Genomic DNA, 12,298 nt, shown 5'->3' with positions numbered 1-12,298 from the left:
ACAGTAATGGGGTATTGATTGTGGATGATCAGCCATGATCACGGTGAATGGCTGTGCTGGCTCGAAGGGCCAAATGGCCTACTCCTGCACCTATTGTCTATTGCCTTTAGTACAATCCTATCAAGAGTGCTTGCACCTTTCTTATTTCTAAATTTATTGAAAACAGTGAAACCCCAGAACATTGAGCTGCCAGCCGTGTCTCTCTCGCAACTACGTTTCTGCAATGGCCACGACAACATAGTCCCTAGCACCGATCCAGGCTCCAAGTTCATCTGCTTTCCCCATAAAACACCTTGCATTGAAAGAAACATACTTCAGCTCATCAGCGTCATCACATCCCTTCACCTCTCCCTGCCTTCTTCTTTTGAGACTTAGTGATCCTGATCTATACCTACCCATCACTCTTCCTAATTTCTGACTCTGGTTCCCATCCCATTGCCTCTTTAGTTTAAACCCTCCCGAGAGCACTACCAAACCTCCCTGCAAGAATACTGGTCCATCTCCAGTTTGGATGAAACCTATCCCTCTTGTGAAGGTCACCTCTGCCCCAGAAGAGATCCCAAAGGCCTGTAAACCTGAATCACGGCCCCCTGCACCAACTCCTGAGCCATGCATTCACCTGTTGTATCTTCCTGTTCCTATCCTCACTAGCATGGGGCACCAGGTGTAATCCAAAGATTACTACCCCTGCAGTCCTGCCGTTTAATTTTCTGTCCTACTCTCTTTCCTACCTATCTCGTTTGTGTCAATGTGCACAACAACGTCCAGCTTCTCGCGCTTTCCCTAGAGAATGCTCATCGACATATTGGACCCTGGTCACAGGGAGGCAACATACCATCCTGGAGTCTTGTTTGCTGCCAGAATCTCCTCTCGGTGCCCCTAACTATCGAGTCTCCTATCACTATGGCTCTGTCTGGCATTTTCCTTCTCTTCTGTGTCTCAGAGCCAGGCCCAACATTGCAGACCAGACCACTGCTGCTGTTGCCCTCGCCAGACTAGTCATCCCCCAACAGCATCCTAAGGAGCATACCTGTTGTTGAGGGGAATGGCCACAGGGGATTCCTGCACTCTGTACCTACTCCCTTTCCTGGTGGTCACCCATCTACTTTCTATCCACAACCTAGGTGTGACCACCTCACTGTAACTCCAATCTATGACATCCTCAATCACCTGGATGATCCAGAGATCGTCCAGCTACTGCTCCAGTTCTCTATCATAGTCCTCTGTTCACTGTGGCATAAAATAAAGGTTATCTGGCAGGGTTTCAGATCATACATGAGTTCAACGTCACAGTCACATCTGCAGCTGAATGCAGAAATAGGAAGAATGGCATAAAACACCTGAAAATAGAGTACAAATCTGGGCTCACACTCCCCTGCAGTACTGAATGGGTGCCACACTGTCAATAGCACCGTCTTAAAATATCCTTGGAATGATTTTGAGGAACACCAGGAAGGATACCTTAGCACCTTCAACAAATTGCCAAAGCATCGTTAGAAAGTGTGCACAATGCTTATGTGTACAAATTGTCTTCTTTGATTTCCACATTATAATAGTAACCGGCGAAAGGTGTGCCATTTGAATGGTTTATAGAGTTGTGAAAGGTTCTATATAAACAGGTCTGAAGAAGGGTTTCGGCCCGAAACGTCGCCTATTTCCTTCGCTCCATAGATGCTGCTGCACCCGCTGAGTTTCTCCAGCATTTTTGTGTACCTTCTATATAAACAGGCGTTCTTTCTTTTGTCTCCAAGTCTTGGCGTGTTCGACTTGGATTTCATCTTGCTTTCAAAGAAGCCCAGGCATTCTAAATCTTGGATAAAAAAACTGCACAAACTCTCCTTCATTTCTAGTGGAATAAGACTTCAAGTACATTGTTTGTCAAGGTTAGAATTTCAATTAGCACATCGGACTGGCCAAGGAGTTAAAGAAAGCCAGAACAAATGTATTCATTGGGTTGGGCCACTTTGAGTTCTGAATTTTTAAAATCCACTGATACTGTGATGTGTTTTCTTTTAGCTGTTATTATGACACACCCAATTCCATGGCACCTCCCCAACAACTGTATATCATTTAGGTTGCAATAGGAATAAGAAGGATTTTGGCAATCTTTCAATGGACTGTGTATCGTACTTTGTGCAGTTTTCTGTAACTGCAGCATTGTAACAAGGTTTGCTACTACAAGCACCATGCTGAGATCGGTTTGTGTTTGCCCTACAAAACAATTCTCGCAAATTATTTTAAAAGAAATAAAGGACCTTAGCTCTACTTGGGGGTCAGAAGTTTCTGAACTGTTACTACACATGAGAAGGCCCTGAGGCTGGTTTAATTTATTCTCAAAATATGCCAAATTATTCATTCTCAAATGTCTATCCAATTCAGATTGGTATTAGATTGGCTCCAAAAGGAAAAATGGGGCTAAAATGAAATATGAAGTGCAGTTTAATGATTTGCAACAAAAAACACATGTTTCTGGGGAGACAAAACAACTATGATTTAACATCTTTATGACATTTTCTACTGGGGTCAACAAACATTTCTGTGTTGATCACACCAAGTCAGGGACGACAGATGGCACAATGGGCTAAGTGTTCGGCTGGCAACCGGAAGGTAGCTGGTTCGAATCCCGCTTGGAGTGCATACTGTCGTTGTGTCCTTGGGCAAGACACTTCACCCACCTTTGCCTGTGTGTGTGGATGTAATTATGTGAAGCACTTTGGGGTCAATGCAAGTTGACTAAAAATGTGCTATATAGATAAAGAAATTTTAATTTAATTTAATTTAATTTATGGCATAACATCTTTCATCCAACAAGGTGATCAAAACAACACAATATTCCAATTGTGGACTCATCATCGTCTTGTACAACTGTAACATAACTTCCCAACTTCTATATCCAACAATCTGACTGATGAATGCTAATGAGCCAAAAGCCGTCTTGACCGCATTATCTACCAGAGTCTGAAGAAGGGTCTCGACCCGAAACGTCACCCATTCCTTCTCTCCAGAGATGCTGCCTGTCCCGCTGAGTTACTCCAGCATTTTGTGTCTAACTTCGATGTATAACCAGCATCTGCAGTTCCTTCCTACAATATCGACCTGTGATACCACATTCAAGGAACTATGTACCTGCACTCAAATTTCCCTCTGCTCTGCAACACACCCGAGCCCTGCCATTCACTGTGAGGGTCCTGCCCTGTTTCTTCTCAAAATGCAACTCACACTTATCTGTATTAAACACCATTAACCATTCCTCAACCCACCTGCCCAACAGATCAAGATCCTACAGCAATCTTTGATAACCATCTTCGCTATCTACAATGCCACCCGGTTTCATGCCATCTGCAAACTTAATAAAAATGCCTTGTACATTCTCATCGAAATCATTGATAAATCCCAAACGGCAATGGGCCTAGCACCAATCCCTGAGGCACACCACTAGTCATAGGCCTCCAGTCTGAAAAACAACCTTCCACCATCGCCCTCTGCCAATTCTGTAGAGTTGCTGCCTAATGCCCCTGTCCCACTTAGGAAACCTGAACGGAAACCTCTGGAGAATTTGCGCCCCCCCCCGTGCGGTTCCCGGAGGTTGCAGGTGGTTGCCGGAGGTTGCAGGTAGTGGAAGCAGGTAGGGAGACTGACAAAAACCTCCGGGAACCGCACGGAAACCTTGGGTGGGGCGCAAAGTCTCCAGAGGTTTCCGTTCAGGTTTCCTAAGTGGGACAAGGGCATTACAGCGCAGATACCCGGGTACGATGCTGATCACGGGTGCTTGGCTGTGCGGAATTTGTACGTCTCCCCGTGACCCGTGTGGGTTTTCCCCCCTAGATCTTTGGTTTCCTCCCACCCTCCAAAGACGTATAGGTCTGAAGTTTAATTGGCTTGGTATAAGTGTAAAATTTGCCCACTTGTATGTAGGGTAGTGTTGCCCACTTGTATGTAGGGTCGTGTTGCCCACTTGTATGTAGGGTAGTGTTGCCCACTTGTATGTAGGGTAGTGTTGCCCACTTGTATGTAGGGTAGTGTTGCCCACTTGTATGTAGGGTAGTGTTGCCCACTTGTATGTAGGGTAGTGTTGCCCACTTGTATGTAGGGTCGTGTTAATGTGCAGGGACTGGAGGCCTGTGACTAGTGCCTCAGAGATCAGTGCTGGCCCCATTACTGTTTGTGGTTTATATCAACGATTTGGACAAGAATGTAGAAGGCATGATTAGTAAGTTTGCAGATTACACTATTGGGCAACATCGTAGATTGCTAAAATTAGAGCTGGAGTTTAATGCAAATAAGTGCGAGTTGTTGCATTTTGAGAAGTCAATGAGGGCAGGACCTTCACAGTGAATGGCAGGGCTCTGGAGAGTGTTGTAGAGTAGAGGGATCTAGGAGCGCAGGTATGTAGTTCCTTTAAAGTGGCGTCGTAGGTAGATAGGGTGGTCATGAACATTCTCACTTCATTGCCTCACATCAATCAAGATATTGAGTATAGAAGTTGGATTGTTATGTTACAGATGTACAAGATGTTGGTGAGGTTGCATTTGGAATATTGTGTTCAGTTCTGATCACATACAGGCGACACCCTGGCGACATGTCATGGGGTGAAGCCTGTATGGTCGTGAGTAGGCGCCCAAAGAGTCGTACTTTGTTCTGGTCGCCGCTGGATTTTCAACTATTTGAAAATTTTCGGCGACCTGCAACGACCTATGACGGGTGCTGGCAGTCGCCGAAAAAGTCACGTAAGTGGGACAGGCCCATAAGTCAGTGGATCGACTTTTGTTAAACCGATCACCTTAAACATTTCCTCTGTATTACTGTCTTCACTTGCATGTGTTGCAGCTGTCCCCATACAACTGATCTTACCTGAATATATTCCACTGTCCTGAATGCTAATTCTATTACTTTGACAATTTTTGTACACTTTCAAAGGTCAAATTAACTCTGACAACAATCATCTCAGTTAGCTGCCACCGTCAATTCAACACACTTACTTATCCCTTAACATCTCAGAGTGTGTGTTGCCTAATTAAAATCTTGCAATGGAGATCCTTTTTCCCCTGTGGCTATCAAACTGTACAACTCCTCCCACCTGTCATGGAGTAGACTGACTCCCCCCAACTTTGCACATCCCTCATCCTGGACTTTTCCACTCGATAATTTAATTTCATGTTTGTGCAATATTCCATATGTGCTGTGCAATAACTGGTCACTTAAATGTCATTATTATTATTATAATAAAGCACATGACACTTTCAATGCCTTGTAACTGTACCTTTTGACTGGTGGCTGACCAATTTCCCTCCAGGATAAATAAAGTTGTATCGTATCGTAACTGACTTCCTCATCACAGCTACATGTCAAAATGTCAAAATTGGCTTTCTTTGAGTTTAACAGTTTATTCACTAAACAATATGCAAGTGCTCCCACAACATTGATTCTGATTTTTTTTAAATTGCATTGTCATCATCTATGTCATTTCTAGGAGAGAAATAGAGCAATATTTCACAATATTCCTCCCATGTCTGTGTTTGAAAGTCAAGAGCTGCAATCATAGTCATTGATTGATTCAAGAAGGAAACATGCTCTTCGGCCCACTGAGCCCATGTCAAACATCAAGCACACATTTTTATACTAATCTCACACTAATCCCATTATATTCTACTCACTTTGTTATCAACTCTCCCCAGATTCTACCAGTCATCTTCACAAAGGGCAAAATAGAACGTGATGTAGGATCTCAGAAGGTCAGGCAGCATCTGTGCAGGAAATGGACAGACAAAGCTTCGGGTCGGGCTTCTTCAGAAACCTGCTTTTATACTAAGGGCAATTGAGGCCAATTTGCATGTCTTTGGGATGTGGGAGAAAACTAGAGCACCTGAAGGACCCACACTCTCAAAGAGAACGTGCAAACTCCACACAGACACCACTGGAAGTCAAGATCAAACCACAGTTGAAAAAAAATCAACATTGGTGCATTTTTAAACTCTGCGAGAAGCACCCCTCATGTTTCTGCACTAGGTAGTAATATTCATACTCGGCAGTGTATTACTACTTACTGAGATTGCTGGGGCATCATTATGGATGGTTTCTGCTTGACGCTCAAGGATAAGTGGCCCATTGACTTGATCTTTGAGGGAAGTTGCACCACTCTCTGCTGAGGGACTTGTTGTGGAAGAGACTGGACATGTGTCAGGGTGTCTTGGTTGCTCGTGGAATGTGTGTTAGTTGATACCTCCTCGCATGTTTTACCCTTGGTTCCTGGCTTACACACACAGAGCTGGGGCCGCAGACACATCCCTCCATTCTGGCACTGAGGAGAGCAATTTGCTGCAAGAGAAAGAACACATTGATATTTAGTTTTACTGATTGGAGAATCTATACATAATTATCTCTCATCTTGTTATCTACTTGTTTGTGTTGTTTTTACATTTGTGCAAAAACGGTAGATGATAGCGCTACAATCTTTCTCCACCTTACTCACCATTCTCCTGTGCTGTAAGTGCAATAAGTTTTGTTCTGATCGGTGGTATATTTTAAAAGTTATTAAGGTTTACAAATATTTTAAAACCGCGCATGCGCAGATTGGTCTACTCTCCTGTCTGTCATCACCGGGGCAGCGCCGTCCCTTCCTGCACCCTTGCTGCACTGATTGGCCATGAACGCTATCAGTCACCGGCAGCGCCTGGCGCGGCCTCTGCGACCGTAGCTGCTGGTGCATTGCCCAGCCTCCGCGACCATAGCTGCTGGTGCTCCGGGGCCGCACCAAGGATCCGAGGCCTGGGTGCTGAGCCTGACAGCTGATGCTCCTCTGGGATACGTGAGAAGGGAGAGGAGCGGCAACCTCGAGATCCTGGGGAGGTGAGGAGCGAGAGTGGGGGAATTGAGGGAGTGGAGAGGGTAAGGAGGGAGATGGGGGAAAGTGGGGATTAAGAGGGAGAGTGGGGGAATTGAGAGAGAGGAAGAGGTAGAGAGGGAGAGGGGGTAAAGTGGGGAAGAAGAGGAGTGAGACTGGGGGATTGAGGGAGAGGGGGTAGGGATGGAGAGGGGGAAAGTGGGTGAGGTGAGGAGGGAGCGTGAGGAGATGGGGGAATAGAGGGAGATGAGGGGAGGAGAGGGGAGAGGAGTTATGGAGGGAGGGAGGGAGTGACAGGGTCGGGGAAAGGAGAGGTGAGGGAGGGATTGGGGATGGTTGGAGGAGAGAGGAAAGAAGAGGGAAGAGGTGAGGAGGGAGAGTGGATGAGGAGGGGAAATAGAGGGAGAGGAGAGGGAGTGGGGAGGGAGTGGGAAATAAAGGGAGAGGAAGGCAATGGGGGGGGGGTGTGGAAGGATAATGGGGGGGATAGGGGGAGGTAAGGAGTGGGGAGGTGGAAGATAGAGGGATAGGAGAGGTGAGGGAGGGATTGGAGGAGGGGAGGAGGAGGAGAGGGGAAAGAAGGGGGAGGGTAAAGTGGAGGGAGAGAGAGTGCTGGGGATGAGGGGAAATGAGCCGCGCCTGCGCAGCTGGGGGGTTATGGGGACTGGTGGAATATTGCATTGGGGGAATGGGTTGCATTGGGGGACCAGGCCTCCCGTGTGATAGGGACCCAAAGGGTCCCACTTAAAGCCCTGTCCCACTGTACGAGTTGATTCAAAGAGTTGTCCCGAGTTTGCCCTGATTCGAACTCGGAGATTTACGGTAATGGCCGTTCATCGGTACTCGGGGCTCTAGTGGACATTTTTCAACATGTTGAAAAATCTTCACAAGTCTTCCAGAGCTTACCACGTTTCCCGAGTACCTGCCGTTAGCGTTACGCTTAGAGACGTCCCCGAGCTCCGACGTACCTGCCATGTTAATTCTATGTACTTACCACGAGTTTGATTTTTTTTTTTTAACTCGGGAGAGCACTTGAATGAACTCATACAGTGGGACAGGGCCATTAGTCTAGTGATATAATAAAAATCAACAGGAAGCAAACTTGGTGAATTGCTTTAGAAATATAGGAAGAACTGTACCCCTACCCCTACTCGATGTCTTCTTTACAAGGCTCTGTCAGATTTTACCTTCCTAAACCTTACTTACTTAGTTTTTTTTTAGTTTTTTTTAATATTTTATTTTTATTAGAAGTACAGTAAATTACAGTAATACACATCACATATATCTTATTACATTTGTTGTACCACTTCGTTTTTCGAGCTTTAAAAAAAGGTAGAAATAAAAGAAGTAAGGAAAGTGAGCAAGAATCGTGATGGTGCAGGAAAGTGTTGAGAGAAGAAAGCCCCTTAGGGAAGAAGTTAGAGAAGGAAGTAAAGAAAGAAAATAGACCCTAGAAAGAAAAAAAAGGAAAAACAATCGCTCTATTATAACACAAAACTCCGCAAAAAAGGATATACCAACCGTGTTTTTTTTGGTTTTTTTTATTTTATAGCCCCCGTTACCAGATCCTGGTACCATTTATATTTTAAATTACTATTGCACCTTATGCTTGTAATAGTGCCATAAATGCAGACCACGTCTTTTGGAAGTGGTCTGCTTTGCCTGCTAGGAGGAGTCTCATCTCTTCCAGGTGTAGTGTTTCGAACATGTTTGAAATCCACATTTTTATTGTTGGTATTGGAGCATTTTTCCAAAATTTGAGTATAAGTTTTTTTCCCCATTATTAGCCCGTAATTAAGTAAGTTCTTTTGAAACACGTTTAATTCGGGGTTACCTTCCGATATTCCAAAAATGATCCATTCTGCTTTTGGTACAAGTTTTATTTTAATTAATTTTGTGAAGATTTCAAATATTTCATTCCAGAATTTTTGGATTTTTATACAAAAAACAAAAGAGTGCGCTATGGTAGCTTCTTGTGACTTAGTTACTCTTGTTGGCCTAATTTACACCCTCTCGTTTCACCAGTCACCTGGTCAGGCTTGTTTTCCAATACAAGGTCCAATATGGTTCCTCTTTGACTCTAATTATTTCAAAAAAAACCCCTTCATGGATACACCAAACAAATTCTGCCCCATCTAAGCCCTCCTGCATTAAAGTAGTCCCAGTCATTTTGGAGAGGCTCCTTACATTTCATCTAATTAACTAACATTTCATCTAACTAACAAAGTCATTTGGGTCATTGAAAACAATTAAATTCTACAATTTACCATTTAATATATATGCAGTTTACCAATTGCCTCATGATAAGTTAATCATATTCACATGACCTTTCAAATATATATAAAGCAATCAGTCATTCTAAATTTACCCTTGGTAGAAATGAGCTTTACTCTAGGGAATAAACCTTGTAGATGACCAGCCCATCCCACACACCCAGATTATGTTAACAGTCCAAGTGGAATCTAATCACTACTGAAGAAGGCTCCAGTCAGAAGGAAATGTGTTGTTTACTGTGGCATTCTGCCTTAATGATCTTGGATATATTCCAATCCTGAATGGGCCCGTTCCCAGGGATATCAATCCAACAAATCTCAAAATGCCACAGGAATTCTCCACCAATTTGCTGGTAACTTGTGTTAAACGTAAAATGCCAATTTATGTGACTGTCCAAACACTAGGACTGTCACACTACAAAGTGCGTAGCTAAAGGTTTCCCCCTGTCCTTGCCTTCATTCAAACCAAGCCAGTGCACAAAGTAGCAAATATAAATCAATTTTTCAATTTGCCTCTGTCATGCTAAATTCATATCTATGAAAGTCCTATTTAAAATAGATTATCCAGAAGTCAGTGCAGAATAATGTCAATCAGGTTGCTGCCAATGACAAGATGTGCTTGGTCACCGTGGGTAGTCCAACCCCTCTCACCTGCTGTCGCTTCCAAGGTGGAGTATGTCGAAGACCGGGGGAGAAGATGGACATGGCAGTGGTGGGGGGAGAGAGGAGAGGAAATATGACAACTGGACTGAGCGACAAGAGAAGCAGGTGGCGGTGATCGAGCGTGGAGCGGACAAAGCCACCACCGACAGCAGCAGGTGAGAGGGGAGGAAGCCCCACGGTGAGAAAGCGCTGTCTCCAAGGGCTACAATGTGAGCCGCAAGAACAGACATGTCGCCGGACCATGCGGTAGGTAAAGAAGGCATCGCTGATACACCTTGCGAGCCGGGAGTGGGTCATAGAGTCATACAGTGATACAGCGTGGAAATAGGCCCTTCGGCCCAACTTGCCCACACTGCCGAACATGTCCCAGCCACACTAGTCCTCCATGCTTGCGTTTGGCCCATATCCCTCCAAACATGTCCTATCCATGTACTTGTCCAACTATTTCTTAAACGTTGTGATAGTACCTTCCTCAACTACCTCCCCTGGCAGCTTGTTCCATATACCCACCACCCTTTGTTTGAAAAAGGGTGTGAAGCTGAGGCTATAAACAGCCAAGGAGACGATGGGAGCCAGGGATGGGTTGCAAGGTCATTCTATTCACATTCAGCTTACATTTCATATTAGTTTAATGTACGTTTCTGGCACTCCATGGTGCTTTAGAGACACGGTAGGGGTGTCATTAGTCATGGTTAGGGATTTATTATCATTTCTTTATCACGTGGCCTTTATTGGTCCAGAGAAACAGATAATCCAGCAAAAGCTCTGCAACCGAGATGCTGGAACATCGGTGTTCAACCTGTATTCAATGAGAGGACAGTTGGGGTCCTTGGACAGAGTCGAGGGTGGAGGCATAGGGGCAGGTGTTGCTTCTCCTGTGGGTGCAGGGGAAAGTACCTGGGGTGGGTGTGGTTTTAGTGGGAAGGGACGAATTAACCAGGGAGTTGTTGAAGGATCCGCAGAGACTGTTCTCTCCGTAACTCCCTGGTTAACTCATCCCTTCCCATCCAAACCACCCATTCTCAACTTCTCTTATAGCTCAGGCCCTCAAGTCCTGGCAACATCCTCGTCATTTTTTTCAGCATCCTTTCCAGCTTAACAACATCCTTCCTAACCAAAACTGAACACACTACTCCAAATGAGGCCTCACCAATGTCTTGTACAACTATACCAAAACATCCCAACTTCCATACTCAAGACCCTGACTGATAAAGACCAATGTACTAAAAGTCTTCTGGCCCAACCTGTCTATCGGTGACACCATTTTCAAGTAACTATGGAACGCGGAAACAGACTCATCCTATTGAAATCCAATCCTAGATCCCTCTGCTCTTCCATTCGTCCTGCCCCTGATTTGACTGCCAAAACAGCAACACCTCACACTTGTATGCATTAAACGCCATTAACTGTTAAAGAAAACTTTAAAACACAACAGAAAGATCGAGCAAGACAATCAAGTCTTTATTTAAGAGTGCCAAATACAGTGATCACTGGGAGCAAATTAGGAGATTGCGCAACGAACAGATTCATCTGCTCATATACAGAATTTTCCTTTGATGTTTTGTTTATTGTAGGGCATTTTAGAACTTTTCCTTCTTCCAAATGGTCTTATAACAAATATACATCATGCACCTCTGAAAGACAGAGCAGAGTAATTACAACCCATTACAGATAAGCAAATGTCCTGTTACCCATTCGACCTAATTTTATTGTTTTACGATTGCCATTTGTCCTTTGGCGACAGAGAACAGAATCTGACTAAAGTACTGCAGGTGGACAAAAATGCTGGAGAAACTCAGCGGGTGAGGCAGCATCTATGGAGCGAAGGAATAGGTGATGTTTCGGGTCGAGACCCTTCTTCAGACTGATGTGGGGGTGGGGGGGCGGGAAGAAAGGAAGAGGCAGAGACAGTGGGCTGTGGGAGAGCTGGGAAGGGGAGGGGAAAGAGGGAAAAAGCAAGGACTACCTGAAATTGGAGAAGTCAATGTTCATACTGCTGGGGTGGAAACTACCCAAGTGAAATATGAGGTGCTGCTCCTCCAATTTGCGGTGGGACTCACTCTGGCCATGGAGGAGGCCCAGGACGGAAAGGTCAGATTTGGAATGGGAAGTTGAAGTGCTGAGCCACCGGGAGATCAGGTTGGTTATTGCAAACTGAGTGGAGGTGTTGGGCGAAGCGATCTCCAAGCAGCTGACACCTAGAGCAGCAGATGCAATAGATGAGGTTGGAGGAGGTGCAAGTGAACCTCTGCCGCTGGAACGACTGCTTAGGTCCTTGGATGGAGTCGAGAGGGGAGGTAAAGCGACAAGTGTAGCATTTCCTGTGGTTGCGAGGGAAAGTACCAGGGGAGGGGATGGTTTGGGTGGGAAGGGACGAATTGACCAGGGAGTTAAGGAGGGAGCGGTCTCTGCGGAAAGCCGACAGAGGAGAAGATGGGAAGATGTGGCCAGTGGTGGGATCCCTTTGGAGGTGGCGAAAATGTCAGAGGATTATCTATTGTATGTGACGGCTGGAAGGTGA

The 12,298-nt window shown here is 45.1% G+C and overlaps 1 protein-coding gene across 6 annotated transcripts in view; it reads right to left on the bottom strand.

Moving 5' to 3' along the window:
* The window catches only part of ltbp1 (latent transforming growth factor beta binding protein 1), a 285,919-nt gene that overhangs the window by 259,304 nt on the left and 14,317 nt on the right, over positions 1-12,298 (bottom strand). For all 6 annotated transcript variants that reach the window (XM_033025818.1, XM_033025817.1, XM_033025819.1 and 3 more), the window contains exon 3: positions 6,045-6,315. In XM_033025818.1, the coding sequence (XP_032881709.1) occupies positions 6,045-6,315 (271 nt within the window). The remainder of the gene's footprint in view (positions 1-6,044; positions 6,316-12,298) is intronic.

The sequence above is a fragment of the Amblyraja radiata genome, chromosome 8, assembly GCF_010909765.2.
Source record: "Amblyraja radiata isolate CabotCenter1 chromosome 8, sAmbRad1.1.pri, whole genome shotgun sequence".
NCBI classification, from domain to species: Eukaryota; Metazoa; Chordata; class Chondrichthyes; order Rajiformes; family Rajidae; genus Amblyraja; species Amblyraja radiata.
This window is presented reverse-complemented; position numbering and strand designations above follow the sequence as displayed.